Genomic DNA, 24326 nt, shown 5'->3' with positions numbered 1-24326 from the left:
CCTAGGACCGGTTTCTGGCATTTCAGCCGTCTTCAGCCAGGCTTGCTTGAATCCAGTGGCAAAGTGAGCAAGGGACTCACGTCTGAGCATACCCTGCCAACTTATGGCGAACAAAGCAAAACCAAAGGAAATGATGGACGGAGTGTTGAACATTGCAAGCACTCACCCCCAGTCAACTGATCTGGGTTTAATCCATCACCGTTCTTTAGCCCACTCTGCCACCCCAGTTCAGACATGGCCATATGCAAATCAGTCTGACCCCGTGCCTCATGGGAACAGTCCAGCCCGAACTGCCAAGCCATGTCTTCCCTGGACCGGAAACAAGCTTCCTAGGACCGGTTTCTGGCATTTCAGCCGTCTTCAGCCAGGCTTGCTTGAATCCAGTGGCAAAGTGAGCAAGGGACTCATGTCTGAGCATACCCTGCCAACTTATGGCGAACAAAGCAAAACCAAAGGAAATGATGGACGGAGTGTTGAACATTGCAAGCACTCACCCCAGTCAACTGATCTGGGTTTAATCCATCACCGTTCTTTAGCCCACTCTGCCACCCCAGTTCAGACATGGCCATATGCAAATCAGTCTGACCCCGTGCCTCATGGGAACAGTCCAGCCGAACTGCCAAGCCATGTCTTCCCTGGACCGGAAACAAGCTTCCTAGGACCGGTTTCTGGCATTTCAGCCGTCTTCAGCCAGGCTTGTTTGAATCCAGTGGCAAAGTGAGCAAGGGACTCACGTCTGAGCATCCCTGCCAACTTATGGCAAACAAAGCAAAACCAAAGGAAATGATGGACGGAGTGTTGAACATTGCAAGCACTCACCCCCAGTCAACTGATCTGGGTTTAATCCATCACCGTTCTTTAGCCCACTCTGCCACCCCAGTTCAGATATGGCCATATGCAAATCAGTCTGACCCCGTGCCTCATGAGTATATCTTGGTGGCAGTGGATTCATGCTCTAGATTCCTGTGGGTTTGGCCTCAGCGCTCGGTTGCTGTCCAAACTGTTTTTGCGAGTCTTTATAGGGACATATACAAATGACATAATACATTCTGATTGTGTCCCCGCATTTAGCTCTCAGGCTTAAAAGGAAGCCATGGTAAATTTGGGTGTTACATTATGGTACTCATCTCTGTATCATCCTGAGTGAAATTCAATTGTGAAGAGTAAAAACCGGTACTTAAATCAATCCTTAACAGCAAGGGTATTAGGCTTGTGTGGTAGTTGGGTCACTCACCTATATGGGGACCAGAGGGCACTTGATAACATGCTAAGAAGCTCCCTGGGAGGCTGCACTCCTTATGAAGTCCAGATGGGACTAGAATGTGGGTACCCAACCTTGATTGTGGCAGCACAGTGGCGGATTTGACATAAATGACCGTTTGGCTGTTTTACTGAAACTCCTAGAATTCTGGCAATTACAAAGCAAAGTCCAAATAAAACACACTGCCACTGGGGAAGTAAAATCAGTTACAGCAAGACCTGTCTTTGTCCCAAACGTTGGGGATCTGGCCAGGGAGAAAAATAGTGGACAAGAAAGAATTTGGGCCATCTTACAGAACGCCCGTATCTGTCCTGGCTGTCGAAGGAACAAGAACAAAACTTCTTCCACCTATTGCCGGCAGAAAAGAAAAGAGATTAATCTCCAGTGATCTGATCAAACCAAACTATGTGGCTGATACTGAATAGCAGGCCGCTCCGGCTCCTGGGTAGCCGCCAATCTCCTCTCGCTACTATACAGGAGGTTCAGACAGAAAGCCTAAAAACATTTGAAAAATCTACTCTAGGAAGTAATGGACTTGCCAACAATATCCACATTTGTAAAGCTCGAACACTCACCTGTAAGGGTCTCTAGGCGCTGGGGGCCGTCGGGAAGATTAAGCAAGCTATTGCCCAGAGTCACAGGGTGCTGGGCTAATCTGGCGCCGGGGATCGAACCGTGATCCCCAGATTCCAAAGTCAGTCGCCCTGGCCGCGGCGCCACACCTCTTCCAACAATGGAATGGAACTCGTGCCTATTGAAATTGAACATCAAAGCACAAATGAAACACCGATCTCAATTCGGCCTAATACCGATATCTATGTGAATACGCCTCAAAACGAGTCATCTGCCAGTTCAACAAAACCTGCTGAGCTACCGAAGATAGATCGAACTGCATCTGGCTATTTCATCAATTTTGATACCTTCTCTCTGGATCCAAGTGAACTTGAGTCAACGCCAGTGGCAGTTTTCCTGCAAAAAACAACTTCAGGAGTTCTACCTTTTGGTTGGGAAAGAGTCACCCTGGCTACAGCTCTGAATAGCAATTGGTCTACTGTTCCTAGTCTTCTGGATAGGTTTAGTAACTGACTTTCCCCTGCTACTGAATGGACATTATCTTCCAGAACGCTCCGCAGTATCACCTGTGAACTTTGTACTGAAATCACATCATCACACTGTGAACAGAGAGACCTGTCCTTTGTGAACATTACTGCAGTTCCTGAAGGAATAGTTTGGAATCTGGTTTCATATGATGTATTTGGTCCCACTGAACTTTTGAAAATGCCACATGTATTTAAAATTCCTTTGAATGATATCCTCACCTCCAGTACATTCCCTGACGATTGGGATTTTGAAACTGTAAATAGTATGCTGTCTGATTTAGAACAATCCGCATTATCCTCAAAAAATGAAATGTATGTTGATACGTCTGATTTTGACACCATGTATGTTACAAGCATTATGGTCATCATTTTCTGCTTAAAACAAGTACTGCACGTAATGTTTTCACATACCACCAATCGGAACATTACCTAACACCACAGAAAGGTAGTTCACAAACGTTTGCTTATTTTTCTGGGTTTAACACATCAGATCTACGCTCATATTATTATAAGCTTGCAACTACATCTGTGAAGAAAAATATGCTTACTAACACGAAACAGATATACTCTGCATCCTTCATTTCCCAACTGTCTGAACAGGGTTTCGATTTATGGAAAGAGACTATAGGCATAAAATCAGTCTGGGTGACTAAGGAATGGCAGGTTCAGGGAACTGAGGCACTATTTAGAGCATGTCTCATATCAAAGCAGATTATCTTCCTGAATGACCCTGTGCAACAGACTTCCCGTCTTGGGTTAGCCAAGATTAAGGACTTGAACACACCTTGTATTCCCTCGCCTCCACACTTTGGGGGATGACAAAATTATACAGAACACATTGAGGATACATTAGATGACGTCATGCATGATGTTTCATACAATTCGTCAGACCCCAACTGGAAGGGATGGTTAGTTTGGCCTATTGACCCAAACAGGTTTCAGTCAAGATTCAAGGGTACCACAGAGGGGTTAAGTATCCATAGACCAGAACTTCAATATGAACAATGAGATCATCCATGGGTGGTGACATCCTACAGTGTTGGAAAGCTATGCCTAGATTGGCTGAGAACCTCAACACTGTCCCAGGTGAAACAACACTTGTTCTCACTCTCAGATGACATGGATCTTAAGGATTTTTTGCTAGGTCCCCAGAAGCCATGTCGTAAACGCTTCTTATACGCTATGTACAACGAAGTGTGGAAAACCTCTCAACAGGAAGCTGCAGAGAGATTGCATGAAATTGACAGTGTTAACTTTGAAAAGGCTTTGCCAGTGGTTTTCAATGTAATGACCACACTAACATCTAAGATTTATTCACTGGGCAACATTGTATCTTCTGCTATAGATATAATGGAACAGGATCTGTCCATACTACAACATTGGCAATTGCAGTTACAATCAATTCTATTATTAAACTGGACGCTACAATCATTGCGCTCTCATCACATGCCCTGGCGGTAAATTAACAGTACGTCTCTTTACTCTGCTTATAGTCTAACAGAAAGGCAGACGACAATGGCACAGAGATGCAAAATATAAAATGCTGCACATTGAAAAATTGTACCAATTACCTTTTACCATAGCAGAGTCACCATCCACAGAATGGTTAATTCATGGCCATATACCATTGCCAGTAACAACTTTCCAATTCCAATATTGCCTAGAAAAATACAAGGTAGGCAGATATTAAGTAATGGGTAAGGACTTTATCCATGAATCATGAGAATTGCCATATAGATTTAGGTGCAGGAATGGGGACACTGAAGTGTTTCTCAGCAGTACAGACAGTGAGACTTCATTAAGTGGGTCTCTAATTTGCCAGGACATTATGCTTCATCATGGCCTGTCATTTGAAGGGATCTCCGGCTGCCGTGATTAATCCAGTGTTCAGGCTGCTCTCGAATGGGAGTTACTTAATGCTGAATGATTAAGGTTGTTGTGGGATGCTTCCAGGCATCGCATATATAGTCACAGTAAGTTCCAGGGTTACTTGATGTATGCAAGCATTGTTTCCACCAACCCACACAGTCAGGGATGCGCCATTATGACCTTAGTTGAATGTTTCCATTATACGGTTTGATTTTCTGAGCCGACTGAAAGACAGGCTTTTACAGGAGGATGTGCACTTAACCTCAGCCCGAGAGACTTTTGATCTTTGGGTTGCAAGGTCCTCCGCTGAGATACAGGCACTGGTATGAACAAATTGCCCTTACCATTTTGGAGAAATGGTACAACGTATCTTTAACATGTCAGATACGAAGGGTATAGTACACCTATTTAAGACCATAGGTTCAGGACTGTTAAGCACCTTTCAGACAGTCTTCGGAGTGATTCAAACTTTTATACACTCCGTGTTGGGAAGCGTTTTTGTCGGGCTGCGCTAATCCTGCTACTGGTAGTGGGTACCCTGATTTTAATGTTTCTGCTATGCAATGGACGTCCCAGTCACCAAGGAGATGGAAAGAATGCTCTTGCAGCGATGTTACTGTGACCGCATGGTACTCCATCTAGGCACACCTTGACTTTGGGAGCTAAGCGAGTCTTGGTTCCTATCATTCCGACCAGTCTGGATTGACTGTGTTTTGCCTGTTCTCCGCTGCTTGTTCTGCGGACAAGAATTCTTGTTGAACCTCTGTCAAACACATCCATCAGTTGCGTCTCCAGACCTGGGTGTATTGCTGGACCCGTTAACGGCCCACGTAGTGCAGTGTCCTCAGCATATGCCCATGTTTTTTTCAGCATTCTTAGAGCCACCACGGGACGCTTCATCTCCTGTTGAATTGGATATTCGCTCTGTTGCAGGCACAAAGACTTTGGATTTTTCAAATGCTTCCTCAACATCTACTGTGGGAACTGAAGAAGATTGCTTTGTGAGACACACTGGCAGTTGCCAGTAGGTTTTTATAGTTAGGACCATGTTTCCATAGGAAAAGCATTTTTGACTTTCCTCTATTTTTGGCGCTGTTTGACAAATTTTCACGAAATTACTTTCAAGAAAGTGCGTTCAATTAAAGATCGATTGGTGAGGTCACTTCATAAAAAACAAGCATTGGCATAGCCAATAGGTCTCGCCTTTCGGACCTTATAAGTGTTTAGTTTTCCAGCACAATATCCTTGGTGCAACAACATCAACTGTTGCATGGCTAAACACTTATAAGGTCCCAAAGGCGAGACCTATTGGCTATACGAGAGGGCAGAAATATAGACCTCACATGAGTTCTAGTCTTTATAGTGTGTAAATAAATAACTATTTTGTCTGATCTCAGAGTTTTGGGACAAGGTTAAATTCTAATCTTGTTTAATACATTTTACATCAATTTTCTCTATACAAAGTTCCTCATTTCACCAGGTATCGCAACTTTAATCACAATTTTAAACATATTTGATTTGGGAGTCCAATGAAAGGTGCAGTTTCATATTGAAATGTTTTAATAACACCCCAGCTGCGGCATTACGATGGCTTCGTACTTAATCTCTGAACATTACTTTGCTAACGAAGTCTCGCCACTGAACAGCACAGGGCCTATTTGGACAAATGTACACTGAACACGTGCTTTGCCTATTTCGTACAAACTAAAACATCACATTGTTGGGATGAAGTCGGAAGTAATCTGGAAACCGAAAATAAGCTATTTCGGTTTGCTAGATTAGTCTTCCAACTGCACCCAGATAAAAGATGAAGCAAACAGGTGCAGCAGGGTGCCGCGATTTATATTTCACCGACCAGAAAATAGCCAATTTCACTATTCCGAATACGTGGGGATACCGTGGATTACTTGCTGTTATTCATAGAAATAATTTACCCTATTATACAGCTGCCCATATGTGTTCGTTTTTTTAAATTCTAAGATCTAGATTAAAATGAGCCATGTCGGTCAGGTATTTCAATGACAAATTAGGTCCTAGGAATGAGAAGAACTTGTATAAAGTCGATCCCTGCAGCATTCTGAACCCCCTAGTCAGGACAGGCTCACAGCATCAATTGAATATTTCATAGAGCCCCCTTTAAGCAGATCAAATGATTTCAGTACAGAAGGTCAAAGCATTACTGTGCATGTGTAGATAGAAAATGTGTGTGTTTGTGTCTATATATCCTAGCTGCTGTGTGGAGGGAGGCCCAACACAATGCTGAAGCTTTGATCTTGCAGTCCTCGTGTGGGTGCTCTCTTCCTCCGAGGAAGTAGGGTGTTGTATGGACATTTCTGTGCGTTTACACACACACACACACACACACACACACACACACACATACACACACACACACACACACACATTTATATACATCACGCAAGCTGCAGAACGTTAATAATGTTGTTGATGAAGCGGGGCTATTACCTTCCCGGTGGAGACACTAGGTCTACTGTATGGATTTCCCCAACAGCGACATGCTCTCTCTGCTCAAACCTGCAGAGTGCACACCATTGTATATGCTGTGTGTGAGTGTGATGTATGCCTTAGTTCGAGTCGCGCCTTATTGATCGTATCTGGAAGAGAGGCCTAGATGAAACGTGTAGCGCGTCTCTTCTTTTGCTGCCGGGACTCACTTCCGCTTCTGCAAACGTACCCTAAAGGTTTCTCGGAATGTATAGTGTGCGCGTTTTCAATGGTATTCTATGTTATTGACGAAAAAGAGAACAGCTTTTTACACTGATGGTGACGTTGCAGCCTAGTCCATATAACATCATAGGCAATATCAAGTTTAAAAGAACGCACTCGTGGAAAGTGCTGTTTGGGAGCTTCCTATGCTTACATGTGGTATTAAACAGAAGGTAAAGTACTCACAGAGCAAGTGTGCTTACTTACACGATTTTATTGATGTGTATACATAAGTATGTCCACTTGATTATTTCTTTTCTCCGATGTGTAAGACAAAACTCTAGGTACCAACAAGTCAAACAGATTAAAGAGCGGAAGGCAATGTCTCTAGCTATTGTTCGGGATTCCACTGGTGTGCTACAAAGAAAAAGCGAATGACCAAATCATCTTAGTAGGAGAAAGTGGTTCAAGAGAGGCAACGAGAGAGAAGACAGGAGGGTGCCGTAGGGTTGGAGTGGAAATAAAATAATAAAAGAACAGCATTCAAACAGTTAGTACAGAGAGTACATAAAAACAAGCGCTAAAGGAGAGCGCTGATTAGAGATTGGCAGGGACGCATGAATTCATAACAACAAAAGGAACCGTACCTGTAGGTACCAAAAGAGAGAAGATACACGTGACTTGGGTAAGAAGAGAGAGGCTCAACAAGCTAGATTAAGCACCTATAAACTGGGCGGGAATACATGCTGTTTCTCACACAGTGTAACTGATTAAATGTTCTTAGTCAACACGTGTACTGTACTGCCACAGAGAGTGATCTGTAACTACCCCGTGTGTGTATATTAGCTCAAAAAATATCCATCTATGCCTCTGCGATGTTAGTTTAAAGGGCAGGAGTCGGTTGACGTTTACAGAAAAAAAACTAAAAACAGTAAAATTCATAGCTTATTTTAATGTTCATAAACACATGGTGGTTGTATCGATACATGTCCCCATATCAACAAACTATCGAATTGTGAGTATCTCCTCCACCTGTTTTGAAAGCATGATGTGTTCTCCGCAAGATCATTTAAGACGCAGTACCTCCAAAAACAAGCATTGGCCGCACGGCAGTAAAAGTAACGCCATAAAAGCGAAAGTGATCGCGATCGCTCTGAAAGCGAAAGTGATCGCGATGACACGCTAAAGCACAGTTTTCAAAGTGCTGCTGGCGGCCGGCTGCACGCGTGCACGATCGCGTGAACGCAAGCGCTAGGCCAGCCAGCAGCACTTTGAAAATCCCACATACAAAATGTCTCTCCGAGCCAGCGCATGCGCTGCGCTCAGCGAGACCTAAAAACGGGCACTGATGATTTTAGTTGTGCATGGAAAGTTTCAGGGCGATCTGTCAAGCTGGGGCTGAGGAAAAAGGGGAGGTCAAAAGTGTGTTTCCCATGTTAATTCTAATAGGGATTTTGAACACGACTACAGCCTGAACCCTTTGACGAAATTACACCATGTTTGTCAGAAAGCTAGCTCTTGTTCCCAAAAGAGTGCTTTTTGTATTTGGTGTAAATCTGTTCTGTAGTTTTAGACTTTATAAAAGAAATCCAAATGTGTATATCTACGGATGTGGCTCCTTCTCAAATCCTACGCGAACTCACGCACTAACAGAAATGCTGTAATTGGCTGGCCACAACCTGAGTGGAAAGTTGCAACTGCCATTTTAGACATCGGGAAAAGGTCCCTTGTAGAAAAATTAACGATGAAATACAGTAGAAGGGGGTAGGGTAGAGGTACCCTGATCTTATTGGGAGCTTACAGGGGCCTGTGAGGGATCTGTGATAGAGAAGAATATGCCCAGAACCCTATTTTTCCCACATATGATGATTTGTGAACTTGTTGCAACACTCAGCGGCTCCCTTAATAACTTTGCAGTGGATTCACAAAGTTTGCTGAAAAAAAATGTATACTCAAACATTCCCTCAGACACACATGAAAACACTCACAGACCCCCTCAGACACATATGCACTCATGGACAGACCCCCTCTGACACTCTTGCACCCACTCGCAGACCCCTTCAGACACTCTTACACCCACTTGCAGACCCCCTCAGACACTCTTGAACCCACTCGCAGACCCACTCAAGCACTCTTGCACCCACTCAGACACTTGCACCCACTCACAGACCTACTCGGACACTCTTGCACCCATTCACAGACCCACTCAGACACTCTTGCACCCACTCGCAGACCCACTCAGACACTCACGCACCCAGTCACACACTCACTCAGACACTCACGTACCCACTCACAGATCTACTCAGAGACTTATGCACCCACTCAGACATTCATGCACACATGCAGAGACTCATACAGCCACTCACACACCCACTCTCTAAGGTTACAGGTTACTGTTAGGTAATAAAATTCAAGAAAAACTTTGATATTCACTAAAACAAACAAAGGTTACAGGGAGGTTATAGTAAGCAAATAACATAAAAAACAATAAAATTTAACTGAAAAAACCAAAGGTTACAGGGACATTATGGTTAGTAAATAGAATTAAAAAATAAATCCTTAGAAATTCACTGAAAGACCAAAGGATACAGGGACGATACAGTTATGCTCACATTGCACTCGCACAAAACAATTAAAATTCAGCAGTTATAGTTAACGGAGGTAACTATACCTTTATACCCTGCAATGCACTGCTTGTAACCCATTTGTAATTCTCTTGACCCATAAACTGGTTTTAACTTATGTGATCATGGGCAAATAATTTATTGTCTACATTTTTTTTAGTATCACATATGTGAGCACCTTCAAATGCGAGAGTTCAGCATGTCTGGTGTACAAAAATATCTTTTGTTTGATTTTATAGACTAAACATTTTTCCCAAATCTAACCACATATAGGATACACATGACCCCTTACTTGCCTCTTAGTTCATTAACAGCATTTTCATCAGGGCGGGAGCAGGAATATTTGTCAAATCATGTTTCAAATCTATCACTTTTAATAGATACATAACTAAAGTATGAAGTGGTAGCACACTGTCATTTGTAATCAGAAGATTTTACATTCAAATGGCCATACACATTCCCACTGACATGCACTATATAGTGTACAAACAATAATGTTTTGGAATTGAGTTTCTGAAAATGTGCCATTTGCACATCAGAAAGTAAAGTGTTCTGGTTTGTTTTGCTCCTATTTAACTCTTTGTTTGCATCACACTTCTTAATTTAAAAAAAGTGCTTTTGTAAATCCTGATATATTTGGAAATATTTATAATAATTTGCAGGCTATTTATTTAAATGTTGTGTTAGAGAAAAATAATTTACATATTCAGACAGCTCACTTGACAAAAAAGAAGAGAGAAAAAGAAACCTAATTTTTCAAGCATCAATTAGTTAAAAGACAAACTGACATTTGACCTCTTTCCTTGAACAGACAGCAAATGTGTCAAGATAAAAACAACATTTAATGCAATCTTTATTGCTCATTCACTTTCTGGATGAACAGAACAACAGTTCCTTTTCAGCCTACTACTCATGGGACTAGTAGGTGCTAAAAATAGATCAACCTGATAACATTTTACTCACAAAAGAGTGGGCAAGTTGATTTTTTTGAGGCCTAGACCTCACATATTACTTTACTCATGACGGTCAGTGACATCACTGATGACATAATCCAGTAAGTGAAAGTATTTTGTAAATGGTTTTGATGCTTAAATATATATATATAGTAAGCTACTGTACAAGTTGTTACTATTGTTTCTTTTACTACTAATGAGTGATATTATTTCTAGCATATGTCATCTGAGCTGCTGCAAAACTGTCTGAATCTGTGTGTGATTGACTGTATGGGTGTCTGACTAGGTGTGTTAGTGTGTGTATGGGTGAATAATGGGTGTGTGAGCTGCTGGGTGGGTGAGTGAGTGGCTGTATTAGTGAGTGGCTCTATGGGTGGGTGAGTGGGTGTTTGAGTACCTATATGGTATGTAAGTCACTCCCCCTCCACACAGCTCCGCCTGTGCGTCCAGTCCCTGCTCCAGCTGCTGCTGCTGAGGTAAGTTCTGTCCCCCCGTGATCTGTGCCCCGTTTCCTTCCTGTGCCCCCATGATCTGTGTCCCGTTTCCTTCCTGTGCCCCCGTGATCTGTGCCCCGTTTTTTCTTCTGTGCCCCCATGATCTGTGCCCCGTTTCCTTTCTGTGCCCCCGTGATCTGTGCCCCGTTTCCTTTCTGTGCCCCCGTGATCTGTGCCTCATTTTTTCTTCTGTGTCCCCGTGATCTGTGCCCTGTTTCCTTCCTGTGCCCCCGTGATCTGTGCCACGTTTTTTCTTCTGTACCCTCATGATCTGTGCCCCGTTTCCTTTCTGTGCCCCGTGATCTGTGCCCTGTTTTCTTTCTTCTGTGCCCCCGTGATCTGTGCCCTTGCCCCGTGCCGTCCACCGCTCCCGTTCCCGCCGCTGCATCCCCTGGTCGAAGAGCCAGGTCTTGAGGAGTCTTCTGAAGGCCAGCAGGTCCTGGGTCTGTCATAGTATGGTGGGGAGAGTGTTCAACGTCTTGGCGGCGAGGTAGGAGAAGGATCTGCCGCCGGCGGTGGTTTTTCGGATGCAGGGGACTGTGGCGAGGGCGAGGTTGGCTGAGCGGAGGCTTCGGGTGGGGGTGTGGAAGTTGAGTCGGTTGTTGAGGTAGGTGTGTCCGGTGTTGTGCAGTGCTTTGTGTGCGTGGATCAGGAGCTTGAAGGTGATCCTTTTGTTGACGGGGAGCCAGTGCAGGCCTCTCAGGTGGAGTGTGATGTGGCTGCGGCGGGGGACGTCGAGGATGAGTCGGGATGAGGAGTTCTGGATGCGTTGGAGTCGTCTCAGGAGCTTGTTTGTAGTTCCTGAGTAGAGGGCGTTCCCGTAGTCGAGTCTGTTGGTGATGAGGGCCTTGGTAATGGTTATCTCGGGTCGAGGGGGATCCATTTGAAGATCCTGCGGACCATACGGAGGGTGTTGAAGCAGGACGCGGAGATGGCATTGACTTGCCTGGTCATGGAGAGAGTGGAGTCGAGGATGACCCCCAGGTTGCGTGCGTGGTCCGTGGGTTCCGGGGCTGTGCCTAGTGACGTGGGCCACCAAGAGTTGTCCCAGGCTGATGGGGTGGGTCCGAGAATGAGGACCTCTGTCTTGTCTGAGCTCAGCTTCAGTCTGCTGTCCTTCATCCAGTCGGCTACGGCCTTCATTCCTCTGTGGAGGTTAGCTTTGGCTTTGTGGGGATGTTCGGTGAGGGATATGATCAGCTGGGGTCATCGGCGTAGGAGATGATGTTGAGGTTGTGTTGTCGTGCGACGTGGGCGAGGGGGGCCATGTAGATATCGAAAAGCGTCGGGCTGAGGGAGGATCCCTGTGGGATGCCGCTGATGATCTCGGTGGTTTTGGAGCGGGTGGGTGGGAGGTGGACGCTCTGGGCTCTGCCGGAGAGGAAGGATGTGGTCCAGGCCAGGGCCTTCTCTAGGATACCGGCGTCATGGAGGCGTGCTGATAGGGTGCGGTGGCAGACCGTGTCAAAGGCTGCTGATAGGTCCAGGAGGATGAGGGCGGCTGTTTCTCCTTTATCCATCAGGGTCCGGATGTTGTCAGTGGTGGCGATGAGGGCGGTCTCGGTGCTGTGGTTGCTGCGAAAACCGGATTGGGAAGGGTCCAGGATGTTGTTAACTTCGAGGTAGCGGGTCAGCTGTTTGTTGACAATCTTCTCGGTCACTTATGCCGGGAAAGGGAGCAGGGAGATGGGTCGGAAGTTCTTGAGGTCCTTGGGGTCCGCCTTGGGCTTCTTCAGAAGGGCGTTGATATCGGCGTGCTTCCAGCTTTCAGGGAAGGTTGCTGTCTCGAAGGAACAGTTGATTGTTTTCCGGAGGTGAGGCGCGATGGTTGCGCTGGCTTTGTTGAAGACGTGGTGAGGGCAGGGGTCCGATGGGGATCCGGAGTGGATGGAGTTCTTGGTTTTGATGGTGTCTTCGTCGCTGACGCTGGACCAGACGGTCAGGCGACTGGTGTGAGTGGTAGTCGCAGGGGTGGTGGACTCGGTGGTGGGTGCGGGGGGGGTCGGAGTTGAAGCTGTCATGGATGTCGGTGATCTTGCGGTGGAAGAAGGTGGCCAGGGAGTCGTACAGGTCTTGAGATGGCGTGATGTCGTTGGTGTTGGAGCTGGGGTTGGAGAGTTCTTTCACGATGCTGAAGAGCTATTTGGTGTTGTGTGCGTTGTTGTCTAGGCAGTCCTTGAAGGCGGTCTTCTTGGCGGTCCTGATGAGTTGGTGGTGTCTGCGGGTGGCGCTCTTGAGGGCTGTGTGGTTGTCTGGTGTTCGGTCGTGGAGCCATTTCTTCTCCAGCTTCCGACAGGTGTGCTTGGAGATCCGGAGGTCCTCGGTGAACCAGGTGGCTTTCTTGTTGGTGTGGTTGGTTGTAGAGGTCTTGAAAGGGGCGAGGGTGTTGGCGCAGTCGTTGATCCACTGTGTGAGGTTGGTCGCGGCGGTGTCTGGGACGGTGGGGTCGGTGGGTGGTCTCAGGGCGAGGGCGGTAGTCAGTTGGTCCTCGGTGACCTTGCCCCAGCAGCGGCGTGGTAGCTGTTGGGTGCGGTGGTGTGTGGTGGGTTTTCTGAAGGTGAAGTGGACGCATCTGTGGTCGGTCCAGTGTGGTTCGGTGGTGTGGTTGAAGGAGACGTGGGGGCTTGCGGAGAAGATGGGGTCGAGCGTGTGTCCAGCGGCGTGAGTAGGTGTCGTTACGAGCTGTTTGAGTCCAAGGTTGGCGAGGTTTTCGATCAGGGCGGTGGAGTTGGTGTCGTTGTTGTTCTCGAGGTGGAAGTTCAGGTCCCCGAGGAGGATGTAGTCCGTGTAAGCGAGGGCATGGGTGCTGATGAGGTCGGCGATGGTGTCACTGAACTGTGGGCGGGGTCTGGGAGGTCTGTAGATGAGAGTTCCTCTGAGGGTGGTGTTTGGGTCGGTGTGGATCTGGAAGTGCATGTGCTCGGCGGTGGTGAGGGTGTCATCGGTGTTCGTTGAGATTTTGATGGAGTCATTGTGGATGATGGCGATTCCTCCTCCCACTCTGTTGGTGCGGTCTCTGCGGGAGATCTTGTAGCCCTGTGGTATGGCTATGGCGATGCTGGTGTTGAGGTGGCGTTCAGCCAGGTCTCCGTCAGGAAGGCGACGTTGGGGGCGGTGGAGTTTAGGAGGTCCCAGAGTTCGATGGCGTGCTTGCGAGTGGAGCGGGTGTTGAGGAGGATGCAGCGGAGGTGGTTGGGTTCTCTGACTGGTGGTGTGGAGGGTTGGATGCTGGTGAATCTGCAGTTCCGGCAGGTGAAAGGACCCTGGGAGCGTTTCGGGGTGGCCCGGTAGCAGGGGTGGTCTCGTCTGGTGTTGAGTGCGTGGAGGGTGCTTGCGTTGTAGTGCAGTCTGGCGTTGCAGGGGGTGCGGGGTCCAGGGGTTCTGGGTGCAGTCCAGGCGCAGACGGGCTTGCCTTAGGCGAGCCTTCGGCGCGCCAGCGGCGCACCCGTTGCGCGCGTCCACTGCGCGGCCGCTTCGCGGCCTCCCTCTGAGTGCAGAGGGAGGGAGGAGCAGCTGGGAGGTGGGAGCGGGGCAGCCAATGGGAGTGAAGGGGGCGGGGCCGCAGGGGCTCAGTGGCGGGGGAAAACCCGGGGAAAAAACGGCGGGAAAAGACGGCGGGAGAGGGACAACAGAGCACAGGAGTACAGAAAGCCAAGTGCAGGGGTACAGAATAAAAAAGGGAGCGAGCAGTCAGGCGGCAAAAGCGGCAACGGAGGTTCAACCCACGGGGGGCTGCATGGCGGATGGGGGCAGCGGCCTGCCTGGTGAGCAGCCTCCCCATATATGACGGCCGCTGTGCGGTCGCGCCGCTGGTGCTCCAAAAGCACGGACTGCGCCCAGCGCCAGGTCCCCTGGCCCCCGCGAATGCCATGACGCCTGCCTCTGCTACGACTCCAGCAACCTCCACGCACTCAATGACAGCCGATCACACACCTGCTGCCTGGGCGCCCCGAAGCGCACCCAAGGACCCTTCTCCTGCCGGAACTGCAGCTTCACCAGCATCCGGCCCGCCAACCCGCCTACCAAAGAACCCAACCACCTCAGATGCATCCTTCTCAACACCCGCTCCGCACGCAAACACGCCGTGGAACTCTGGGACCTACTGGACTCCAACACCCCAGGCGTCGCCTTCCTGATGGAGACCTGGCTGAACCCCTCCGCGGCACCCAACTTCGCAATAGCCATCCCGGAACGCTATAAGATCACCCGCAGGGACCACACCAATGGAGTAGGAGGAGGAATCTCCATTGTCCACAGGAACACTCTCAAAGTCTCAACCAACACCGACGACACCCTCAGCACCGCCGAATACCTGCACTTCCAGATCCACACTGATCCCAACACCACCCTCAGAGGAACCATCATCTACAGACCCCCCGGACCACGAGCACAGTTCAGCGACTCCATCACCGACCTCGTCAGCTTACACACACTTGCCTCCACGGACTACATCCTCCTCGGGGACCTGAACTTCCACCTCGAGAACAACAACGACACCAACTCCTCCACCCTGATCGACAACCTCGCCAACCTCGGACTTAGACAACTCGTCACTACACCCACCCACTCCGCCAGCCACACGCTTGACCCCATCTTCTCCGCAAGTTCCCACGTCTCCTTCAACTACACCATCGAGCTCCACTGGACCAATCACCGCTGCATCCACTTCACCTTCCGGAAACTCACCACGCACCACCGCACCCAACAGATGCCACGCCGCTGCTGGAGCAAAGTCACCAAAGACCAGCTTTCCACCTCCCTCCCCCGAAACCCACCCACAGATCTGACTGACCCCGACACCGCCGCTCGCAACCTCAAACAGTGGATCAACGACTGCGCCAACACCCTCGCCCCCTCAAGAAGCCCTCCAACACCCACACTAGCAAGAAAGCCAGCTGGTTCACTGAAGACCTCCAGGCCTCCAAGCGAACCTGCCAAAAACTCAATAAAACCTGGATCCGTGAACGAACACCAGAAAGCAACGCCACCCGCAGACACCACCACCTCATCAGATCCGCCAAAAGGACCTCCTTCAAAGACCACCTAGACAACAACGCACACAACAGCGAAGAGCTCTTCAACATCGTGAAGGAACTCTCCAACCCCAGCTCCAACACCAACGACATCCCACCTTCACAAGACCTGTGCGACTCGCTGGCCACCTTCTTCCATCGCAAGATCGCAGACATCCACGACAGCTTCAACACCGTCACCACCCTGGCAAACACTGAGAGCCCCGCTCCCACAACCACCACCCGCACCAACCGCCTGATCTCCCAGACCAACATCAACGACGATGACACCATCAAGATCATGAACACCGCCCACTCCGGATCCCTGGAAGACCCCTGCCCACACCACATCTGCAACAAAGCCAGCAGCACCATCGCACCCCATCTCCGGAAAACCATCAACATCTCTTTCGAGACAGCGACCTTCCCGGAGAGCTGGAAGCACGCAGAGATCAACACCTTACTCAAGAAACCCAAGGCGGACCTCAAGAACTTCTGACCCATCTCCCTTCTCCCGTTCCCGGCGAAGATCATTGAAAAGGCAGTCAACAAACAACTGACCAGCTTCCTCGAGGAGAACAGCATCCTGGACCTGTCCCAGTCCGGGTTCCGCAGCAGCCACAGCACCAAAACTGCCCTCATCGCCGCCACCGATGACATCAGGTCCCTGCTAGACAACAGAGAAACCGCGGCCCTCATCCTCCTGGACCTGTCAGCCGCCTTCGACACGGTCTGCCACCACACACTACGAACACGCCTCTAAGATGCCGGAATCCAAGAGAAAGCCCTAGACTTGACCTCCTCCTTCCTCTCCGGCAGAACACAGAGCCTCCGCCTCCCCCCTTCTGCTCCGAAGCCACCGAGTTCATCTGCGGGGTACCCCAAGGCTCATCCCTCAGCCCAACGTTGTTCAATGTCTACATGGCACCACTCGCCCTCATCGCACGACGGCACGACCTCAACATCATCTCCTACACCGACGACACCCAGCTGATTCTCTCCCTCACCAAGGACCCTCACACCATCAAAACCAACCTCCACGAAGGAATGAAGGCCGTCGCCGACTGGATGAGGAACAGCCGACTGAAGCTGAACTCGGACAAGACGGAGGTCCTCATCCTCGGTTCCACCCACTCGGCCTGGGATGACTCCTGGTGGCCGACTGCACTAGGAACACCCCCAACACCCACGACCACGCATGCAACCTAGGGGTCATCCTCGACTCTACCCTCTCCATGATGAAGCAGGTCAACGCCGTCTCCTACTCCTGCTTCAAAACCCTCCGCATGCTTTGCAGGATCTTCAAGTGGCTCCCCACCGAAACAAGAAGAACTGTCACCCAGGCCCTCGTCCGCAGTAGACTGGACTACGGAAACTCACTCTACGCAGGAGCCCAGGCCAAACTCCTGAAACGGCTTCAACACATTCAGAACGCCTCCGCACGCCTGATCCTCGACATCCCTCGCTGCAGCCACATCACACCCCACCTGAGAGACCTACTCTGGCTCCCTGTCAACAAGAGGATAACCTTCAAACTCCTCACCCATGCACACAAGGCACTCCACAACACCGGACCAATGTACCTCAACAGCCGACTCAGCCTCTATACCTCCACTCGCCAGCTCCGCCCTGCAGACCGCGCCCTCACCACCGTCCCCAGTATCCGAAGAGTGACCGTCGGCAGCAGATCATTCTCCCACCTCGCCGCCAAGAAATGGAACACCCTCCCCATCCGCCTGCAGCAGACCGAAGACCTTCTGACCTTCGGAAGACTTCTCAAGAACTGGCTCTTCGAACAGTAGCAGCTTCCCCCCTCACCCCCCTAGCGCCTTGAGACCCTCGAGGGTATGTAGTGCGCTTTACAAATGCCATAATTGATTGATTGATATGGGTGAGTGAGTGGCAGTATAAGTGGCTGTATAGGTGTGTGTTTGGCTGTTTGAGAGGGTGTTAGGTTGAATTTGCTATTGTGTGAGTGGCTGCATTGGAGAGTCAGTGTCTGTGTGAGTGTCTTTTATGGGTAAAGATACGGCTGTGTAGGTGCTTGTATGGATTTGTGAATCGGTACGGAAGTAGTTGTGTGGGTATGTGGGTGGGTATATGTGTAGTTGTATAGGTGAGTGTACAGCTGTGTTCAGAGGTTGTAAGGGTGAATGAATGGCAGGTCCGCGGGCCAGCTCCACCTACTATTGTCCTCCTGACCAGCTTGCCCACAGTCTGCTACCCTCTGCTGCTTTCGGTTTTGTGCACACTCTGTTAATTGTTCTGCCTCTTTCTGCTCATTTCTGACCTTTATACTGCCGCTGTTACCATCATTTTGCCTTTTTCTGCCCATTTACCCCCTCTTCATGCTGTTTCCCTCCTCCTGCTGTTTCTTTCCTCCCAGCGCTCACCCTCCACCCCCAGGACCTACGTAGTGGAGGCTGCAGCATGACCCCAATGAGCAGGTCCTCTAGCCAGCTGCCCCTGCGATGGTCCTCCTGCCAAGCTTGCTTGCAGTCCACTACCCTTTGCTCCCTTCATTATGTTCCTCCTCTACTCGTATTTCTCCTTCTTTTCTGCTCCTTCTGTCCTGTACTTTGCCTGTTTCTGCTCGTTTTGTCTGTTATTTTGCCTTTCTGCTCCTTTCTTACTTTTATTCTGCTTCTTTCTGCTCCTTTCTGACTTTTATTCTGCCTCTTTCTGCTCATTTCTGCCCTTTATTCTGACATCGCATCCACAGCGACCAGATACCCCTAGGCGTGACAGTGCTGCACTATACAAATGATGATTGATTGACTAAAATGGCCTTGTGAGTGGTTGTATAGTTGTAGAAGTAGGTGTGTAAGTAGCTGTATGGGTGATTGGGTAGCTCTATGGGTGAATGTGTGGGTGTGTGAGTTGTTGTATGGGTGAGTGAGTGGCTCTGTCAATGCCTGCATAGGTGAGTGAGTGGCTCTATCGTTGACCTAGTGGCTGTGTATCATTAATTGTATGGGTCTGTCAATGTGTGTGTGAGGTGTGTATGGGAGGTTGTATGGGGTGGGAGTTGGTGTTTGAGTGGTTCTGTGGATGATGTCATAAGTAATGTCACTGACCCTGTCATGAATGATGTAATATGCAAATTCGTAAGCAGTGCACTACGAGGGCGTAAGTTACAGTTGACCCGGGCAACTAAAACTGCTGAATTTCAATGGGTTTGTATGAGTGAAATGTTAGCCTAACTATAACGTCCCTGTAACCTTGGTTTTCTCAGTGAAAATATATATTTTAAATGTAGCCTGTTTTCCTTAAAGGAAATAGGGTTGCATTTTAATAAAAACATTTCAAAATGTTGTTTGAGAGTAGACAGAGGTCCCCTGGATCACTTCCTGTTCCACAACAAACTTTTGTTTAAATTTAGATTAACAGAGGGGAACAAGACCTAGGGGATCATATTCCTTTTGTGAAAGGCTTACCACACCATGCTGGAAGTTGACAAAATGTCTGAGTTTTGTAAACAGATTTTGGTCATAAACATTGATACATACCATACCAAATGGCTGTTTGGAAGGGAAGCCCTTAGCATGCCCCTTCCAAATAGCGGTTAGTTCTACCCTTGTAGACCCATTGTGCGATTCTGTAAATTGTTGCCAAATTTCAAAATGGAGCGATACCAAACTATGTGATTTAGTCAATCTCCAGTTTTGCGACTGCTAAATGTTCCTACTCCTCTAAACATTTTGACAGAATAGAACGTAGAACCATATGTTTCTAGTAAGTTCCTCCTCCAAGGTGAGGTAGTGTAGTAGCCTCGTTTCCACCCACAGGTTCAGATTCTGTTAAGAAATAGTGATTTTCTTTGACCGGGTGAGGCCTATTTATTATGGCGGCCAATGCCTTTCCCAGAGCTCCTCTTCCCTCATCCTGACAAAGATGGCCCGTCCTACCAACACATATTCCCCCTTTGGCTCACTGTCTTTGAGTAATACACAATAGCCCACTGTCAGCTACACCTAGTCATGTGACCCAGGATACAGGCTGCAAGCACCAGAAGGTTGGGACAAGAAAATGCCAACTTTCCAAAAGTGGCATTTTCAGAATTGTTACTTAAAATCCAACTTTACAGTTAAAGAGGGTTTTAAATTTCAATTCATTAGAGACCAACATAGAATTTCCTACCAGCTCCCAGTTGAAGGTTAGCACTTTGTATAGACAAATGTAATAAGGTGACCCAATGTTATCCTATTCGAGAAGTAGGCTTCACAATAGTGAACTACAAATTTAGTAGTTTTTCACTACCAGGACATGCAAAACTTTAAAGAGTACATGTACAACCTTTTAGATTCACCGCACCCTGCCCTATGGGCTGTTTAAGGCCTACCTCAGGGGTGACACATATGTATTAAAAAGGAATATTTAGCTCTGGCAAAAGGTATATTTTGCCAATTTGAAATGTCAGTTGAAATCTACACACACAGGATGGCTTTAAAGGGCTACTTATGTGGGTGGCTCAATCAGTGCTGCAGACCTACAAGTAGCATTTAAATTACAGGCCCTGTATACGTGTAGTACCACCTCATTAGCGACTTACAAGTAAATTAAATGTGTCAATTGGGTGTTAGCCAATTTCACCATGTTTAAAGGAAAGAGCGCAAGCACTTTGTGTATTTTACCACTGCTAACCTGTGCTAGAGTTCTAAATACGAATTGGTCAGAAGTAGGAGAAGTAAGGCTAAAAGTCTGGAGGAAACCACCCTAATGCTGACAAGTTTAACAGAGCAATTTGGACTTATATACAGGTTGGAAAGCAAACAATGTGTGTAAGGCAGGTATTGCATATTCTTATTGTGGGATGCTGACCAGTACTAGCAACTGGTTTCAACTAGTCTTCTATGATCTCATTACATTTCATGTCTCGCGTCTTGTTAAGGTTTAGTAAAGAAATATCTTTTTTGGATTGCTATTGACTGTCACTTCTTGAGGGGGTGTGGTGAAATCCTTTGTAAGAAATGAGCACACAAAATCTGTCCGTGGGCATCCAGGTAACCCTAGCTACCAGGAGGGACCCATGTCATGTATGGTACCATCATCTGGTCCTTCTTTAAGCTAACAGCATGTTGCAACCTGGGATCTTTTGCTATTGCTTTTAACAATATATGAATAGGCTTACATATCTTGGTGAAGGGATGCTGCCTAAAAATCCTGGACTGTTGGACAATGTCACCCAATACATTAGACTGCATGCTAGTTACAGGGGTAGTTTGACATGTTCCACCCTTCCCTAGTTGTGTGTGGCTATAAATGGCATGATCGGCATAAAGAATTACCAGTCATGCATTCAGGGAGTTTTAATCTTCACATGCGGTAACTGAACTAATTGGACTAATGCCTGGAACAGTGTCTCATGGTGACATGGAAACAACACCAGGACAACTCTGTTTGCCCACAAGAACAAGGGTAGATATAATAAAGCCCCCCAATTATCCTGTGGGACTCATTCATCAACATTTGTGCATCTGCTTTAGAGGTGTGGAAATTCAATAACATATATCAACCTAAATATTTTCAAGAAGGGTATAGGACAAAATATTTTGTATGATATAAATTCTTCTGTTTGTGATAGAGAAACAATATACACTTCTTACATTCCAGAAATAGTGCTGACGATGTAGCGCTCAGAGAGTGAACAAATATATATATACAACAAAATAGAGCAAGACGCTGAATAGTTGGCAAGGCTACATATAATTGCATGACATATAAGTGGAGATCTTATCTGTATATATCTCTAAACAAACAATGAAATGGTAGCAAGCAACTTAGGGAGGGGTGGCGTTGTTTTGACCTGTAGTTATTATTCAGATCTTATCTGGTCATGTCATCTGACTAAAGTAGCCTAGAAAACATACATTTTAGGCTCTTCAATAAATCCTTCTTTTATCAATGTACAGAAAAAAATCTCTCAAAATGAATCAACAATATACTTTGGGCTGTATGTTCTCTTGACAGTCCCGTCGAGGTTAGCAAATTAATCATGGTAGATACACTATTCCTACTCTGTCATGCTGTCGCCATGTTCGCAAAAGGCTGAGGTTCGGAGCAGTCTAGAACCCCCCCATCTCATCAGGTATAGTGGGTCCAGCCCCTATTTTCTATACTGAATGCAGTGGGTCCAACTCACCACCAAGTTGCACTAAATCCAATAACCTCAACTCCTGTGGAGATGCACTAGCTTCAACTCCTGTGGAGATGCACTAGCTTCAACTCCTGTGGAGATGCTCTAGCTTCAACTCCTGTGGAGATGCACTAGCTTCAACTCCTGTGGAGATGCACTAGCTTCAACTCCTGTGGAGATGCACTAGCTTCAACTCCTGTGGAGATGCACTAGCTTCAACTCCTGTGGAGATGCATTAGCTTCAACTCCTGTTGAGGTGCACTAGTTTCAACTCCTGTTGAGGTGTACTAGTTTCAACTCCTGTTGAGGTGCACTAGTTTCAACTCCTGTTGAGATGCACTAGTTTCAACTCATGTTGAGATGCACTAGTTTCAACTCCTGTTGAGATGCACTAGCTTCAACTCCTGTTGAGATGCTTTAGCTTCCTCTCCCCATTGAGATGCACTAGCTTCCTCTCCCCATTGAGATGCACTAGCTTCCTCTCCCCATTGAGACGCACTAGCTTCCTCTCCCCATTGAGACGCACTAGCTTCCTCTCCCCATTGAGACGCACTAGCTTCCTCTCCCCATTGAGAGGCACTAGCTTCCTCTCCCCATTGAGACGCACTAGCTTCCTCTCCCTATTGAGATGCACTAGCTTCCTCTCCCCATTGAGACGCACTAGCTTCCTCTCCCCATTTGAGACGCACTAGCTTCCTCTCCCCATTGAGACGCACTAGCTTCCTCTCCCCATTTGAGACGCTCTAGCTTTCTCTCCCCATTTGAGATGCTCTAGCTTCAACTCCTCATTGAGGTGCACTAGATCTAATAGCTTTGGCTCCCCATTGAGATAAACCAGATCCAAAACTTGAGCTCTGGATTGAAATGCTCTACATCCAATAGCTTCAGCTCCTCTTTAAGCTGCACCCAATGCTGTGGGTTCAACTCCTAACTGAAGTACTCTCGGTGTTTGTGAAAGAGAATCATCAATAACAGAGTATGGTCAATGGTCAGTGTTAACTTATGATTCGTGCATTCTAAAGGGGACAGCTTAGAGGTGAGAGTGACTCCCAGAAGGTTGAAAAGATTTCTAAAGAATAGATCACTGCCAACATCCGGAGCCTGTCACCAAGGAATCCATATTAAGAGCTTCTCAGCTAGTGAACAAGCATTAGCGAGACTCTGAGAAGGGGGTGATGAGTGAGGCTCAGATGAATCGTGTGAAGCCATTGATGGGAAATGAGTGCAGCTTAGAAGAAGCTTGAGCATCTGGTATTTGGAAATAGCTCAGGTTCCTATGAAGCATTTGCAGCCTGTGATGGGCACTGAGTGAGACTCCCATGAAGCATCTACAGCCAGCGATGAGGACTGAGTGACTTCTTTGATGAATTGTATGGGGCCAGGAGGATGGTTATTACTCCTGTAATGTGAGACCAGTTGTGTGTCTGGTCCCCTTCAAAATGGATTTGATTTCACCTACTGACCTCTCTCCACAGCTCCAGCTCTGCATCAAGGTGGCCTAAGCAGAAATATGTCAAATACATCACATCAGAGTTCCGGCTCCACTTTCCTCCATTACCTCAAGGGACTATTGATTCTCCAAGGTATGTCAGATAATATGAAGGAGGGCAGGGAGACATTGTAAGGTATACAGCTACTGTGTGATATCAGTGATGCATGGTACAAGGGTTGTCATGTCACTGATGCACCAGTAACAAATCATATAATTGATGAATAGGTGACAGCGTTGGGAGGGAGTTAGGCAGACATCAACGTTCCTCAGGTACAGAAGGTGCAAGGGCACCTGGAGATTATTTTAGAGATGCACAGGATCAAAAGATGCTAGTTCCTTTTGGGGTGCATGTGATTAACAAGTATTAAAGAAGTAAAGTCCTGGGGGTGATATTGGTGATCACAGGTAAAGATGTGCGGTGACAGTGGTGCATCTAAGTGGCTGTTTCGATATCCGTGATGCACAATTAAGAATGATCTCACAGCCTCCGCGGGCAATGTCAGTGACACACAAGCGCAAAAGGTATGATGATTGGTCATAAGAAACACATGATAACTTTAAACAATTTCTGCCAAATGAACATCATGTTTAACTTTTTGGTGAGACTATGCTTGCTTCTCTAGTCATGCCTCGTATGTGTTGATTATTATTATCCGTGGAGCTACTGGATGGTACTCACCAGTTTGCTCACTCCCAGTAGCTCCATGGATGGTGCTAC

General features: G+C 47.5%; 1 protein-coding gene across 1 annotated transcript in view; it reads left to right on the top strand.

Moving 5' to 3' along the window:
• LOC146782630 (transmembrane protein 272-like) overlaps window positions 1–24326 on the top strand; it is a 182621-nt gene that overhangs the window by 30515 nt on the left and 127780 nt on the right. Inside the window, exon 2 of the mRNA XM_085637257.1 lies at window positions 23592–23699. Coding sequence (XP_085493383.1) covers window positions 23627–23699 — 73 coding nt within the window. The 5' untranslated portion in view covers window positions 23592–23626. The remainder of the gene's footprint in view (window positions 1–23591; window positions 23700–24326) is intronic.

This window comes from Triturus cristatus, chromosome 12 (genome assembly GCF_964204655.1).
Source record: "Triturus cristatus chromosome 12, aTriCri1.1, whole genome shotgun sequence".
Lineage (NCBI taxonomy): Eukaryota > Metazoa > Chordata > Amphibia > Caudata > Salamandridae > Triturus > Triturus cristatus.
The sequence above is the reverse complement of the archived record's forward strand: the minus strand, read 5'-3'. Positions and strand labels throughout refer to the sequence as shown.